Consider the following 17,148-nt stretch of genomic DNA (forward strand, 5'->3'; position numbering starts at 1 on the left):
CTGAGTAGCTGGGATTACAGGCATGCACCACCACGCCTGGCTAATTTTTGTATTTTTAGTAGAGATGGGGTTTAACCATGTTGGCCAGGCTGGTCTCGAACTCATGACCTCAGGTGATCCGCCCACCTCGGCCTCCCAAAGTGCTGGGGTTACAGGCGTGAGCCACCTCGCCTGGCCAAAACTTACTTTTTTATTCTTTTAATTATGGTAAAATACACAGAACATCACACTTACCTTCTTAACCACTGTTAAGTGTACTGTTCTGTAGTAAGTGCATTCAGATGGCTGTGCAACCAATCCCCAGAGCTTTTGCTTCTTGCAAATCTGAAATACTACCCCCATCAAGCCCATTTACGCCTAGTATTCCATTAGTGGAATGCTAAGCATGTGGGACTTATGTATATCTTACTGCTCAAGATCATCGCCAAGGGCTGATTGCAGAAATTCAAAAAATTGCAACCTCAGGCATGAATGGGTTACAGAACCCAATGGGTTACAGAACACATTCTCACTCCCATTCCCCTCTCATCCCAGCCCCTGGCAACCACTCTTCTACTTTCTGTCTCCATGAATGTGACTTCCCTAAGTATCTCACATGTGTGAGATCATGCAGTATTTGTCCTTTTGTGACCGATTTGTCATTTCACTTAGCGTCATGTCCTCAAGATTCATCCATGCTGTAGCATGAGTCAGAATTCCTTTCCTTTCTAAGGCTGAATAAAATTCCATTGTATGCACAGACCACATTTTGTTTACCCCTTCACCTATTGATAGACATCTGGCTTGCTCCCACCTTTTGGCTATGGTGAATAATTCTTCAATGAATGTGGATGTACAAATATATCTTCGAGACCTTACTTTTAATTCTTTTGGGTATATATCCAAAAGTAGAATTGCTGAATCATATGGTAATTCTACTTTTAATATCGGCCATGGTGTTTTCCACACAAAATTTATTCTTAATGCATTTCTTCCACAATCAGCATTCTAACAGTGATAACATGAATAAAATCTCCATCTCTTCTTAAATTAGGCTGATTACTGTTTTGGGTGGATAGGGCTTCTAATGATTTGTTCAATTTTATTCAAAGTCTAAACAAAGGCAATACTGAGCCACATTCATTTAGGTACAAAATACGTTCTAGAAAGTTGCCAGAGTTTGGTCGTTTCTGGATTTTTTTTAATGGACACACACACACATCTCCTCAAGGCTATCTGTTTTGAAAGCAAAGAGTAACACAGACCCGACCAGGATTTTGCCTGGGCTGGTTCAGTGGAAATAACTTTCACATCAGGAGGACTTGAGCTCGAAGCTTGGCTCAGCTCCGTGCCAGGTATGTGACTGGGCAAGTTACGGAACTTCTCTGACCTTCAGTAATAACATTTACCTTGCAGGGCTGTACCGTGCCTGGAGCTCACAGATGGGGTAATGATGGTCATCACTAGTGTTTCAGATGTCTTTTTGAAGCCGGGGCATGTGCATGGAAAGAATGGAGACCATGCCTGTTCCTGAACGATGGTGATGTCCATGTAGATTGTGGGCTTTGCTGTTTCTCATGAGTTCGCATGTGTAGACATCAACTCAAATCAAAGCAGTTTGTCCTCTATTTCACTTGTCAAAATAACCAATAAAGCACAGGTGATGTTCCCCTCAGATTTCTGAAAATACTTTAAGCTAAAAATACAAAAGACGGGTTAGCCCTCTGCCCCCAACTCCCAGTGCATACCCAGTTTGGGTTCTCAAGGATGAGGAGGGCTTGGACATTTCAGCAACCTGCCCCCGAGTCCCCCTGAGAGGCAGTGCCTACCCCAGGGGACCCACAATACCCAGAGGTGCTGGGCTCAGGTGAGAACGAATTCCGCAGAAACAAGGGTGTTTAGTCCAGCTTTGAGAGCACTCTATGTTCCTCTCACCTTCATTCCTTTTGTTTTGAGACGGAGTCTCCTTCTGTCACCCAGGCTGTGCAACCTCCACCTCCCAGGTTCAAGCGATTCTCCTGCCTCAGCTTCCCAAGTAGCCGGGACTAAAGGCATGCACCACCACGCCCAGCTAATGTTTGTATTTTTAGTGGAGATAGGGTTTCGCCATGTTGGCCAGGCTTGTCTTGAACTCCTGACCTCAGGCGATCTGCCCGCCTCTGCCTCTTAAAGAGCTGGGATTACAGGCGTGAGCCACTGTGCCCGACCTCTCCTTCATTCTTTATCGTCTTGCGTCAGCAATAATCCTATTCCCAGATGTTCCAGGAAGCAAACTTCCAACAGGGATAGCACAAGAGGTCACCCCTCACAAAGGCCATAGTCATGACTGTCTTCAAAGTGTCTCAGCGTTCACATTTTTAAAATTCCTTGAACTAAAACAAAATGCGCAAAGAGATCACTAAATCAAATAACTTTAGTTTGGTTCCAGGTTCCAGGAAAACACACATACACGCACATGTGCACGTGCATGCGCATGTGCACACACACACACAGATACTTCAGCAAAAGAGAACTGTTTGTTCTAGTTTTGGTTCCGAGTTAGCTGGTGTTTTAGGACTTTCTAATCAAGGCCAAGATCCATGTCTTCACATCCTACATTCAGCATAACTCCAGCTTCGACTTTGGTTTCAGTAACAGAGACATCGTGGGCAGGCTCTTCTTCAGGGCTATCGCGTGAACAGCCCTCCTGCGCCCTGTTCAGGGTACCTACCAACTGGAAGCCTGCCCAGGAAACCGTGCAGAGCCTAATATTCTGTTTCTGCCTCATGTATAAATGGATGATGATTTGGGGTCAGAGCTGGGAACACAAAGACAGCAATAGAAACATATCCTTTCTAAGATAAAGCTGGGCATAAAGAGATTGTTATTTTAATTTTGTATTGGCACTTTAAAAAGGCCGTATGTCATTTTTAAAAGGCAAATGTGGAGGGTTCTCTTATTCCTCAGGCAAGATGAAGCCAAGTGTGGAGTCGAGTTTTCTGTGGGGCTCCTTTCTCTCCCTCATCTTTTACTCAAAAGCACACGTCTGTCTTCTCAGGGCCTCTCCCATGTGTGCTCAGTTTTTGTCTCACTTCTCCCACCCTCACCCCCCTCCACTCCCACATCCTTACCCGTCCCCCAGTCTGAGCACTTCACTCTCCTGGTGAAAAGCAGCTGTCCACTGCCTTCAGGATCAACGGAATCTCTACACAGACATAAAAGGCAAAAAGGCAGCCATATGTTCCAGTCCAGCCAGGCCGGGGGGCCCTCCCCCCTCGCCCCGGCCTGTGGTCCCTCCAATCTGACATGCCCCCCGTCCCCAGATCTTCTGTGTCTGTGCTCTTTCTCTGCCTGAAATTCCCTTCCTCCCCCAGCTCACGGCCACCCACAGAGGTAGCACCCACACACACAGCCTCTCCTGACCGTCTCCCACCAAACAGTCCTTGGGCCTCCTGTGAACATCCCGACACCCAGAGCCTCTCTGCCATGCCGGTGACCAGAGTGATCTGAGTTGGGCAGGGCTCCCTCAGCCAAGGACGTCCTGCAGTCTGTTTCTCTGTCGCCGGATGTGGTGTGAGACGAATTGATAGGTGTTCATGTTTTCTGTTTCTCTTTCTTGCAGGCAATACATAAGGGAAATCCCTTTGTTTTTTAGAAGCATCTCTCACACACAGACATGTGCATACATGCACATCTGTCTAACCTGTTGCTCTAAAATGCAGCAAGAGAAAAGCAGCCTAGTCTTAATTGATTTCAGCAGTTAGGTGGTCCTGGGGCATGAATGTGGGTGCGCCAGGGTGCCTCGGCCCAACTTCTTTCCTTGTTTGCCCTGCAGATTCGCAAGGGGCCCCTATGCTGTGGGTCCAAGCCCTCCTGTCCCACCTCTGACTGTCTTGTGTGGTCTGGCCCCACAGGACTTGTCTTACAAGGACCGACACTGGCATGAAGCCTGTTTCCACTGCTCGCAGTGCAGAAACTCACTGGTGGACAAGCCCTTTGCTGCCAAGGAGGACCAGCTGCTCTGTACAGACTGCTATTCCAACGAGTACTCATCCAAGTGCCAGGAATGCAAGAAGACCATCATGCCAGGTCAGGAGACACTCCTTTCTCATGCGTGAGCCAGTCTAGCTACAAGCCTTGTGCACGTTCCTCTGACCCCCTGTTCACATTGACTTGGTTCCAGATGCTCGTGTTGACTTTCCAGTTTGACCTTGAACTACAGAGGAGTATTTAGAGTACTTACGAAGCAGGGACATACAGGTTCTATCATGGGCAGTAACGGGATCTTTTTGCTGTGCACGTGGGGCAGTGTTATGCAGTCAAATTGTTAGAGTAAGTAAATGGTGGGTATCCCCCTTAAAAATACATCTCCTGCATCAGCCCCCACTTTCCCACCACCATAGATAGTTTCTCTTTTCTTCCCTTCTACCTGCTGAATTTGTACTCATTCAGTTATTTCACCAAGCGTGCATGGTGCCCTTGCGTGCCAGGCACTGGGCTCGAGCTGAGCATTCGTAGGGTGTGAGCCGAGGTGCACCTGGTCCTCTGCCCTTGTAGAGTTGGTGTTCTAGACGGACAGTCAAAAAGGGCACAGCTGCAACTGGGCCAGGTGCCGAGGATGGCAATAAAGGTGCCTTGTGTGTTGATGGGACTGTGTCCCTCATGGTTTTTTTGTGCGTGTATGTGGGGGGAGTTATTTGTTTTGTTTTGTTTTTTATGTAGGAGAGCAGAATCTTTTATTTTAAAAAGCAAAGTGGACAAAAATATATGGAATTTCAAAATACAGAAAGAAGCTGGGTGCGGTGGCTCATGCCTGTAATTCCAGTACTTTGGGAGGCTGAGGTGGGTGGATCACTTGAGGTCAGGAGTTTGAAATCGGCCTGGCCAACACGGTTCAGTGGTGCAATCTTGACTCACTGCAACCTCTGCCTCCCAGGTTCAAGAGATTCTTCTGCCTTAGCCTCCTGAGTAGCTGAGACTACAGGCGTGCACCACCACACCTGGCTAATTTTTGTATTTTTAGTAGAGATGGGGTTTCATCATGTTGGTTTGCTTTGTTTTTGATAATAAAGAAATACTGAAGAGACTGACATATAGGAAATAGTTTAGAAAGATATGTAGGATGCCAGGTGTGGTGGCTCACCCCTGTAATCCCAGCACTTTGCAAGGCTAAGGAGGGCGGATCACGAGGTCAGGAGTTTGAGACCAGCCAGGCTAACATGGTAAAACCCCATCTCTACTAAAAATACAAAAAATTAGCCGGGCATAGTGGCGGGCGTCTGTAGTCCCAGCTACTCGGGAGGCTGAGGCAGGAGAATGGCCTGAACCCGGGAGGTGGAGCTTGCAGTGAGCTGAGATCACGCCACTGCACTCCAGCCTGGGTGACAGAGTGAGACTCCGTCTCAAAAAAAAAGAAAGTTATGTAGGATAAGGAATAATCATTTTTTAAAAAGGCAAGGAGGTAATTTGACCTTTGGTAAGATGGTTTCTTACTGCTACTACATTTCTCTGGTTAATATAACTTTAAAACAACTGTGACACACTATGACAGGGAAGAAAAATGCCCAGGCTGACACAGTCCCAGCCCTGTTGGCAGCTGTATGGGAAAACAGCTGGAAGGGCTGCATGGTGACTTTAGATGGGGCAGCTCCAGGCAGGAAGGCCTCTTCCAAGATCATGTGGATCCTGCAGAGGCTGGAAACTCGGGCCCCAGTGCTGTGCGACAGTGCAAATGAGAACTGAAGCCCGTAGAAAGCCAGGCTGACCTGTGTCCTGCCCCACAGGGAGTCACTGCAGAGACACAACACTCAGTAACAATAAGAACCACAACATTAATTGAAAAACAAATTAAACCCTTACTAGTTTCCTGAACAAGGGCCCAAGGAAGCTTCCACTGGGGACTCTAGGGGCTGTTTAAAGACTTTAACTGTTAGCACCAACCATGACATAAAAAGTATGCATATTTCCCGGATTTTGAATTTTTCACCTGTCTTGACTTTCTGTGTTAGTCAGGTTCTCCAGAGAAACAGAATCAATCAAAGAAATGTATACACATAGATACATACATATGGAGAGAGAGAGAGAGAGAGAGAGAAAGATATATTTCAAGGGATTGGCTCATGAGACTGTGGAGGCGGTAAGTCTGGAATCTATAGAACAGGGCAGCAGGCTGGAGGCTCAGGGAAGAGATGATACTGCGGTTCCAAATGGGAGCATTTGAATTCCGTAGGGCAGCAGGCTGGAAACTCAGGCAGGGTGTGTCTATTGCAGTCTTGAGAAGAATTAGTTGCCCTTAGGGAAACCTTAGTCTTTGCCCCTAAGGCCCACTACCGATTAGATGAAGCCCGGCCCTGATACGTGGGTAACGTGCTGCACTCGAAGCTTACTGACTTAGATGTTAGTCACATCTAAAAAATGCCTTCACGGCAACAAGTAAACCTGTTTTTTGACCAAACAACTGGGTACCAGAGCCCAGCCACGCTGACACATAAAATTAACCATCACACCTTCCCTTTCTCATGGTGTTTACTGGGGAGGGAAAGAAAAGAAAAACATGATCAGATAAGAAGTAAAAACCTAAAGTTCAGTGAGAGGTAACCCATACTGAGTATCTGAGAATTAACTGGCCGGCAGCCTCTTCTACTAAGGAATGAGGGAAGCAAGAATTCAGGCTCTGTGGTAAGAAATGCTGTGTAGTAATAATAACAACACAGCTACAGCTTCCAGCCCCTGAGCACACACACAGGGGTCAGACACTGCTGCTTTACAGAATCCCATTGAATCTTCAGTGTTCCCTGGGTTGGATGGCTTCATCCCCATTTTACAGGTGCCTCTGCCAGAAGAAACGGACTGGGCACCAAAGGCAGGGCGTCTAGAAGAATCCTGGTGTATGCAAAACAAACCAGCACCGACAAAACACTGAATCAAAGCACTTGCTTGCCTGGGTTTGATTTTTAAAAGTGTTAGAACTCATTCAAGATGAATATGGGTTACAGCGTCAGTGCACAGCTTTTACGGTGAATTTACATTTAGAGGACAAGTGCAAAACTCACCCACCAGCTCCACACCCCCCCACACAAGTCAGTTTCCTGATAACCAATCAGGAAACTGGAATACCATCAGTAACCCCAGTGCTGGGGTTTACCAGCTCTCGCGCCCCTATTAGCAGACGTTGCTTACAGATGCACCACAGCCTCTGAGTAGACTCAAGTAGCGATTCTGTCTCCAACCCTGCAACCAAATTTCTGGCTCCTCATTTGACTTTTTTTTTTTGAGCCAGGATCTCACTCTTTCACTCAGGCGGGAGAGTAGTGGTACGATCACTGCTCACTGCAGCCTTGACCTCTCGGGCTCAAATGATCCTCCCACCTCAGCCTCCTACGTGTCTAGGACCTCAGGCACACACCACCACACCCGGCTAATTTTTTTTGGGGGGGTAGAGACAGGGACTCCCTATGTTGCCCAGGCTGGTCGCCAACTCCTGGGCTCAAGAGATCTCCCGCCTTAGCCTCCCAAAGTGCTGGGATTACAAGGCTGAGGCACCGCAGCCAGCCTCATTTGACTATTTGAATCAGATTAAGACATCCCTTCTTCAAGACTGCGCTTCCGCCTGCGGGAGACTTGGTTCAGAGTGTGCGATTCAGTTAGGAGAAGGAACGCTCCTGCCACCTGCCGGTATTGCTGCATATGACCATGCAGACTTGCGGCCACTGCTGTCGCCATGCCTGAGGTGCACGCACCATGTCCCTGAGGCTCCAGGTGCCCTGTGCATTCCCTGCACGTAGAGTTGCCCTCGAACTGGTGTTGATCTGATCAGACTTATTTCAGAACTCGACAAGAATGCCATGAGAGTCATAATTGCCCCATATTCATTGGCAAAATCCTTTGGCTTCTGGGCTGCTTGATCAGAATGAAGGTCAGAGATCCAAAGAGCAAGTGACAAAAGTATGCATGGAGGTTGAAGAAAATCTTTGTGAATTCAAAGTCCTTCCACTATTTTTACTTGAATTTCAATTGCTTCATGTAATGTTTGTTTTAGGATTCATCACCCCACAATTGAATTCCATAGACTGTACAGCTTAGTTTTGAATTATAAGATCGCTGCGTGTCACCATCCCAAATTCCCTCTCACACATTGCCCCCCAACACACACCCTGCTTATTTTATATAATCTCAAATGTCCGGTCTTGGAAGTACAGGAAGCTGAGAAAATGATCCTAAATAACAATCTTGATAATTCTCAGCACATTCCTAATTACTGGAGGACAGACATTTCATGACCAACTTTCTAGCCAGCTAAAATACAACCCCTAGCTTTGTCCTTGGGACCATAAGATTTTGGGGCTGAGAGCTATGGACTAGTCTATAGACTCCTATAAGCCACCTGTGTTACTGCAGCTGCTTCCACCTGGTCTGGAGCGGGGCAGTCCCCCTGTTGGCTTGATTCCCCATCATTCCCTGACCCCCAGTTGAAGTCACATGTATGTGACCCTCATGCCACAGTCCCCAGGGATTGGCAACATTTTTCCTTCAAAAACCAGATAAATATTTGGGGCTTTGTGGACCATACAGTCTCTGTCACAACTACTCAACTATTACAACTACACAACAACTGCACAACTGCACACAGCTGCACACTACTCGGCCGTCTAGTTTGAAAGTGGATGTAAACAATGGAAGTAAATTAATGGGCGTGGCTGTGTTCCAATAAAACTTCATTTGAAAAGCAGGCAGCAGTCTGGATTTGGTCTTACACAGTGGCCAGGCCCCTCAGCTAGTCCGGGCACTTACAACACTTTCCTCTTTCTTTGTCCCTGATACTTATTTCCCCAGATTGTTCTTTACATTTGCTTTATATGAAGGGTACTTGTTTACATGCCTATCTGGAATCATCTGTTACTATAAATAGATACATTTCTTTCTGGCAAACAAAAATGAAAAAATGTCAGTCAACAAACACCGAGCATTTGCAGTGAGTCCAGCTTGGTGGTGGCAGGGGTGACCCATAAGTGTTTCAGTTCTCTAGAGCTCCTCAGTTCACTTGGAGAAATGGTAGAAATGTATCAAATGCTAATAGTTATTCAAAAGACAATGGATGGTGCAGGTTTAGGCAATTACTAAATGGGATGTACAAGTAACACATGAAGATTTCAGCCAGGCATGGTGGTGTGGACCTGTAGTTCCAGCTACTCAGGTTGAGGCAGGAATTTCCCTGGAGCCCAGACGTTCAAGGCTGCAGTGAGCCAGGATCGCACCACTGCACTCCAGCCTGGGTGACAGAGTGAGACCCTGTCTCGAAAACAAAAAAAAACTACATGTAGGTTTTAATTATAGCACTTAGTACAGTGCATAAAACTACCTAGATACATCACCACTTGGTTCAACAGGCAGTATGTAAACTGAGTGTTGTAGAGGCTGCTCACTGAATCAGGTTCGAGGTTCCAGGTTCATTCACACTCCAGCCATTTCCATCCTGATGTGAACCAGATGGGGTGTTCATTATCAGGTGTGCAGTAGGTGAATACAGTCCCTAGACTCCAAAAGTCATGCTCCATGGGAATTCATCGGAGCTATGCCACACTTCTCTTTATACTTTGCATTGCTGAGAGAGACTTAACTTTTTTTAGATTTAACATTCCTAACCACGATATTCAATAAATAAATGTTAAGTACCTAAAATGTACACGTGTTGTTCTAGGAGCTGGGTGTACAGTAGTGAACCAAAAGACAAAGTCCACGCCCTGCACAAAATAGGAATTACCTCCATTTAGAGGCCAGCCTTCAAGAGCTGAAGTGGCTTGCTCTGGTCATAAAACTAGAGGGCAGCAAGCTCTGAAGGCGGATTGCTGGGACTCCACACCCCTCTAACCATAACTCTGCTGTGTTCCTCTTGACCCTGATGACAGGTACCCGCAAGATGGAGTACAAGGGCAGCAGCTGGCATGAGACCTGCTTCATCTGCCACCGCTGCCAGCAGCCAATTGGAACCAAGAGTTTCATCCCCAAAGACAATCAGAATTTCTGTGTGCCCTGCTATGAGAAACAACATGCCATGCAGTGCGTTCAGTGCAAAAAGGTATCTCAGATGCCCCCTTGGCCCTTGCACGTTCTGGCCGGTTTGCCTCCATGGTCCATGTCTGTCAGTTCTCGTTCCAAAACCAAGGATACCTGTGATACTTAAGTGGCGTGGGAGCTGTACCTGTCCTGCCTTACATTCTGAGCATTTATCCGTTGGGTCTGGGTGTCCATCCTTCTTTCAAAGACATCAATATTGTTGAGCTCTGTGATCAAATCGTTTAACCCAGCCTTCTTCTAGACCATTTCTAAATATGTTCTTATGTTGATAACCTGAGGTCAGAGGGAAGGGGAGCCACCATCCCAAAGCTGTCTTGTTCAGCTTCTCTCCATGAATAAAACAAGAAAACAACTGCAAACTTGAGAGGGAGAGAAAGATGGAAGGAAGAGGGGGGAGAGGAAGGGAGGAGAGAGAGACGGATGTGAGAAGAAAAGTAAAGGAGAAAAGTCTGCCCCCATGGATATGGGACAGATCATTTATTAAATGTATCTACTCTGGCCGGGCATGGAGGCTCATGCCTGTAATCCCAGCACTGTGGGAGGCCTAGGCTGGTGGATTACCTTAGGTCAGGAGTTCAAGACCAGCCTGGGCAACATGATGAAACTCCATCTCTACTAAAAATACACAACTTAGCTGGGTGTGTTGGCACACGCCTGTAGTCCCAGCTACTCAGGAGACTGAGGCAGGAGAATCACTTGAACCCGGGAGGTGGAGGTTGCAGTGAGCCAAGATCCCACCACTGCACTCCAGCCTGGGCGACTGAGCGAGACTCCATCTCAAAAAATTAAAAAAAGTAAATAAATAAACTTATCTACTCGATAATGTGCTATTCCAGTCATGGCTCTGTTAGGGTTAAAGAAAGAAAGGGAACTGCATATCTGTAGGAAGCCATCTCTCTGCCCAGTTGCCCCCCGACCTGCACCCTTCAGGGTGTAGCTTAGTTTTCTGCTGTGCCCTCTGACTCTTAGACACACGCAACTCTTATTATGCTGTAGCTTCCAGCGTCTCTGTCCTGTTAGGATTTGCATCAGCCTGTTGAGTGGCACCCTCTGACTGCTCACTCGCCCTGGGCAGTGCCAGCTGTGGAACTCATCACAGGTTCTGTTTGCTCTCCTCCTCTTATTGACTCTGCTCACCCAGCTTCTGCTGTTTTGCCCTTGGGGCCTCTACCCTTGTGTCTGGGCCATGGAGAAACATCCCCGATGCTGCTACCTGTACCTGGCTGGCCTGGGCAAGAATATCCCCACCTTGCCCACACCTTTTCTAAGTGCTGAGTATTCTTACCAATTTCCATTCAGTCTTTCTCTCATTTCCATTTTTTTTTTCTTTTTTTGAGACAGAATCTCACATTGTCGCCCAGGCTGGAGTGCAGTGGCTCGATCTTGGCTCACTGCAACCTCCGCCTCTTGGGTTCGAGCAATTTCTCCTGCCTCAGCCTCCCAAGTAGCTGAGATTACAGGCGTGCGTCACCATGCCCAGCCGTTTTTTTTGTATTTTTAGTACAGACGGGGTTTCAACATGTTGGCCAGGCTGATCTCGGAACTCCTGACCTCAGGTGATCGACCTGCCTCCACCTCCCAAAGTGCTGGGATTACAGGCGTGAGCCACCACGCCTGGCCCCATTTGTTCTTTACTGTTATTTTAAATTTTATTTCTCTTTATTTCCTCTCCTTTTATGCTTCTGTTTTTTTCTTTTTTTGAGACAGTTTCACTCTGCCACCTGGGCTGTAGTACAGTGGCATGATCTCAACTCACTGCAACCTCTGCTTTCCGGGTTCAAGCGATTCTCCTGCCTCAGCCTCCTGAGCAGCTGGGATTACAGGCAGGTGCCACCACCAAACCCACCTAATTTTTTTTTTTTTTTTTGTAGTAGAGACGGTGTCTCACTTTGTTGGCCAGACTGTTCACAAACTCCTGTTTTTTTCTTTATTCTTAGATTGAGCTCTCATTCCTGCTTTTATTTTAGGAACCCTCTTCCCTGTTCTCTCCCCTTTTTATTTTTATTTTGGTTTGTTTTTCTCATCAAGACCTAACGGAAGTTCATCTGAGTTGCTCTTCCTCTGTCATCTTTCCAATGTGTGCTTTATTCATTTGCAGAAATGAAAGCAACACATCCTTCTGGGATGCATGCTTTTTGTGTGCATGTTCATTAAATACACAAAAACATTCATGCCAGAAGCATCCATTCCTCGACACGAACTTGGCCCTCTCAGGCACTGGGGATCTGATGCTGGACAAGATGCAGACACTTAACTGTAGTCTAGGTGGAAGTACACTCCAGTGTCAAACCCGTCAGTAGTTACTGAGCAGTGTGCTATGGAGGAGAAGAGCAGAGTGTGGAATGGAGGGACCTCAACTAATCTGAGGAGTTGGGGGCCAGGGTGGTGTTTAGGGAAGGAGTCTCTGAGAAAGTCATGCTATGCTCAGAGGCATTGAGTTAGCTGATGTGGGTGGGAAGCATGGAATCCGGAGCAAGAGAGGACTGAGGACACACACAGGCTACTGCATTCACATGGATACGTTGCAACCAAGCGTGTTTGGTGTTCATTCTCTTGTGCAGTGGGGTGGGTTATAGTAAGATGCTTCATGATTTATGGTTTAATGAAAAGAATACAAGATAGAAGGGAGTCCGGAATTCTAGTTCCTGCTTCGTCATTGACCAGCTATGAATTCTTTGGCAAGTCACTTTTTAATTTCTCTGAGTCTCAGTTTACTCATCCATAAAATTAAGATAATATCTTTCCTACTTCACAAGCTTTATGTAAAGACCAAAAGAGTTACTGGATGATACTGAAATGTTCAAAAAATAAAAAGCAAAAAAGTTTGATTGTGAGGTGCTTGCACTCCATCTTCCACAGCCTTCGTTTGCCAAGCTGAGGCCACCTACACTCCTCTCTGATAGCTTACTCAGCTCCACCAAGCACTCATTTTTAAATAGAATGTGAGGTGCAACATTTGGAGAAAAATATCAGGTAAAATTGAGGTACTGATGGCCAGTTCCACCTCATGTGGCTTTGCAGCTTCACCTCACAGATGTTCTAAGACCACAAGGCAGGTGAGAATGAAGGCATCCAGCTTATTTTTCCCAAAACTTCCAAGATGCCCATCTCTTCTTGTGGCATCAGCAGGTGCTAGTCCTGGCTGTCCTTTAAGCATCTTCCTTCTTTCACCGTAAGTGGCTGGAGAGACAGGCTCATGAGTGGCATTGGAGAGGTTACCACTTGCCAGGGTTTTTGTTTTGTTTTGTTTTGTTTTTGAGAAGGAGTCTCACTCTGTTGCCCAGGCTGGTGTGCAGTGGCATGATCTTGGCTCACTGCAACCTCTGTTTCCAGGGTTCAAGCGATTCTCCTGCCTTAGCCTCCTGAGTAGCTGGGAATACAGGTGCACCACCACACTCAGCTAATTTTTTGTATTTTTAGTAGAGATGGGGTTTCGCCATGTTGGCCAGGCTGGTCTCGAACTCCTGACCTCAAGTGATCCACCTGCCTCGGCCTCCAAAAGTCCTGAGATTACAGGTGTGAGCCGCCAGCCCTGCCAGGCTTCTAAGTAAGGACTCCTCATCAACTTGCCCATTTAACCTCATCACCCTCACTTCCTGGATGAGAAAACTGAAGTGCAGAGATCTTTATTATGACCTGCTCCCAGCCACAGGGCTGGTAAGGAGTAGGGTTAGGATTCAAACCCAGGTCTCCTTGATGCTGTATTGAATCCCGACCCCTCCACTGTGCTGCTTCCCTGCTCAGAAAGGTGGCAACACCACTGAGGCACCCTATGCCTTAGATCCCCAGCATCCCTGGGAAGGGCTGAGGGCAACCCCAAGCTCCAGTTTCACTAACAGGAAAGCCAGGGCCTATGACACTGGAATGACAGTGTGTGGCGAGGGTGACGAGTGACTGTGAAGTTTGTAAAGCAGCTTCTTGGTGACTTAACAAACTGGACGTTTCTGGATGAGGATCTTGCATCATCCAGTGGCAGTAGCTGAGACTGAAGATGTCTGCCAAGCACAGAGGCCACACTAACTCTCCCCCTCATCCCTGCAGCCCATCACCACGGGAGGGGTCACTTACCGGGAGCAGCCCTGGCACAAGGAGTGCTTCGTGTGCACCGCCTGCAGGAAGCAGCTGTCTGGGCAGCGCTTCACGGCTCGCGATGACTTTGCCTACTGCCTGAACTGCTTCTGCGACTTGTATGCCAAGAAGTGTGCTGGGTGCACCAACCCCATCAGCGGTGAGTGTCCCGGGGTTCCCACTTCCAGGGGCGATTGGAAGCTTGAACAAGGCCTAGCATTTTAGCATGTGACCCTGTCTATATATCCCTAAACTCCCCAGACCTCCCTAAGGCTCTGAACACAGCAGACTTTTCTGCCTATCTGCTTTCCTCTCCTTGGTGCACTGGCTATGCTTCAGCAAGTAATGATTCCTTCCTCTGCAGCCCACCTGATCACAACCATATGGCCAGTGCTCCGGTTTAGTTTCTGCTTTGGGTTGGATTATCTCTAAAACTGCAGTCTGTGAGCCTGTGACATCACAAAAGCACAATAAAAACTGGCCCTTTCAGGCTTAGCAGCTGTGCTGTGTTCTCAGAAGTGTCCCCTAGCATCTTAGTGGGACGGTTGTACTCCAAAACATCTTAATGGGAAGCTTCTACCACAAGGCCATAGCTATATGAGGGCAGAGGGTACATTCTAAGGAGTTTTTCATATTGTATTCCCCCAAAGAATTCAGCTAAGTGAGAGCCCAAAATCTGGCTGGCTGGCAGACCAGGCTTCTGGACTAGACTATTAAGCAGGCTGGAGAAATTCAGTGTGGAGAACAGATGACTTCACACTGAAGTCCTTTAAACGGTCACCACATATCGCTACACAAATGAGTGACTGGGTGGGGAGAGAAAAGTGTGTGTTCTGTAATAACACAGGAGAAGTTTTATGATGTGGGATTTGCAATCCCGTTGCATTCAGTTGACTGGTTCGTTCCTATCAGAGGAAGGTGGCAGACACTTGGAGTACCCGGTGGCCTGGCTTTCCTGTGTGGCTTTTCAGTGTAACTACAGAAACACATCTATACACCCCCTGTGTACTTGTCCTTGACTTTCTTTTCCCTTAGGCCTAGAACCAAGTTCACCTAACTCAGCTAACTCACCTTCCCAGGTCGCTAAAACAGTACTCTCATGTGTAATGCAGAGCTCATTACATTTCCATGTGAAATTAAAATATGAAGAAAAGCACAGTATTTACACTTTACCTATGTTAAAATATCTGTTTCTGGTCATTTATATACCAGATTTCCCTTGGAATCATTTCGGGGGAAAATGTAATCTTTTGCCAGAACATATTCATCTTTAATGCTGTTTTCAGCAGTAACTTCTGTTGAGGTAAATGTTTATAACATTAAGCTTTATAAAGTGATACAATCTATATAAAAGCACTTTTAAATGTAAAACATTAGATATGAATGTGAATTGTGGTTATTGTGGCACTGAGAAAAAACACTAGGTAAAAACCAACTGTATTATAATCAGGGACCAATGTACCTTAAATATTTGATTCCATTCTATCTGTCTGCAGCTTTCTCAGGATCTTCCCACTGCGACAATATCCCTCTCCCCTCATTCCCACCCACATCGCACTTTATCTGTGAGGCCTTTCCTGGCCATCCCAGGGAGGATTAACCTTTTCCTCTTCTACACTCCCTTCAGTGCTTCAATCATTAAGTCATAAAAATTTGAGCACCAGGCAACGTGAGGCACCTGGTGAAGACATAAGAGAAATCTGCTCCCTCTTCTCATGGAGTTTCATTTTGTGGGAAAACACATAACAAATACACAGTCAGCATTCTTTGATCGCACTTATCCCATCATTTTGGAACCAGTTTATATATCTCTTCTGATATTCACGAGATCCTCCAGGCTGTGCATAGAATCTGATTTATATATGGATTCCCAACACCCAGTCACTAGAAATTCACATTATCCATATTACACAATCCAAACTTTGAAATGGATCAAACCAGAATTCCTTCTTCAGTCCCAGTTGCCTGATTCTAACTTTCTTCATCCGGTATTATTTTCTCTCTGTTAACAGGACTTGGTGGCACAAAATACATCTCCTTTGAGGAACGGCAGTGGCATAACGACTGCTTTAACTGTAAGAAGTGCTCCCTCTCACTGGTGGGGCGTGGCTTCCTCACAGAGAGGGACGACATCCTGTGCCCTGACTGTGGGAAAGACATCTGAAGTCAACACAGAGAAGTTGCTGCTTGTGATCTCACACACAGATTTTTATGTTTTCTTTCTCACCCAGGCAATCTTGCCTTCTGGTTTCTTCCAGCCACATTGAGACTTTCTTCTAGTGCTTTTCAGTGATACTCACGTTTGCTTAAACCCTTTAGTGCTTTGTGATAGTTCAGTCCCAGGGAAAGAGAAAACTCGCCCTAGGCCCTAGGTGGGAAGATGGTGTGAAATTTTTGTAATCGAGTAAGGCACACCCAAATGTAAAAATCCTTTGGAATGATGCCTTTATAAATCTTTCTCTCACTGTCTATTTAAGTGCAATTAACATATGTCACGAACTTGAAAGTTTTCTAAACTCAATAAGGTAATGACCAGTTGGTATTTACAGCTCTGTAACCTCCTGTTGCGTCAAGTCTAAACCAAGATTATGTGACTTGCAATAAAGTTATTCAGAACAGAATCTTTTGCCAGGCACAGAGTGTGAAATCATGATTACAGGTCGAGGCACTGAGTCTAAGTAACACTTTATTGCATGGTCCCATGGTCACTGTATGAAGTGCAGTTCCAATGTTCCAATGGCCTGGGGCATTGCCAACTGGAATAGCATCACACCCTTTCAAAGAAGCCTTCGGCTGGGCACGGTGGCTCATGCCTGTAATCCCAGCACTTTGGGAGGCCAAGGCGGGTGGATCATGAGGTCAGGAGATCAAGACCATCCTGGCTAACATGGTGAAACCCCGTCTCTACGAAAAATACAAAAAATTAGCCGGGTGTGGTGGTGAGCGCCTGTAGTCCCAGCTACTCGGGAGGCTGAGGCAGGAGAATGGCATGAACCCGGGAGGCAGAGCTTGCAGTGAGCTGAGATGGCACCACTGAACTCCAGCCTG

At 46.6% G+C, this 17,148-nt stretch overlaps 1 protein-coding gene across 8 annotated transcripts in view; it reads left to right on the forward strand.

Moving 5' to 3' along the window:
* The window catches only part of FHL2 (four and a half LIM domains 2), a 38,561-nt gene extending 21,840 nt beyond the window's left edge, over positions 1–16,721 (forward strand). For 6 of the 8 annotated variants that reach the window (XM_003811679.5, XM_034953617.3, XM_034953615.3 and 3 more), the window contains 4 exons: positions 3,873–4,047; positions 9,864–10,033; positions 14,074–14,260; positions 16,113–16,721. In XM_003811679.5, coding sequence (XP_003811727.2) covers positions 3,873–4,047; positions 9,864–10,033; positions 14,074–14,260; positions 16,113–16,264 — 684 coding nt within the window. In that variant the 3' untranslated portion in view covers positions 16,265–16,721. Of the gene's footprint in view, positions 1–3,872; positions 4,048–9,863; positions 10,034–11,739; positions 11,856–14,073; positions 14,261–16,112 lie in introns of those variants that run through there. The other 2 variants (XM_063594558.1, XM_063594557.1) reach the window with 1 other exon arrangement.
* The last annotated feature ends 427 nt before the right edge of the window (positions 16,722–17,148 follow it).

Source organism: Pan paniscus, chromosome 12 (assembly GCF_029289425.2).
Source record: "Pan paniscus chromosome 12, NHGRI_mPanPan1-v2.0_pri, whole genome shotgun sequence".
NCBI lineage: Eukaryota > Metazoa > Chordata > Mammalia > Primates > Hominidae > Pan > Pan paniscus.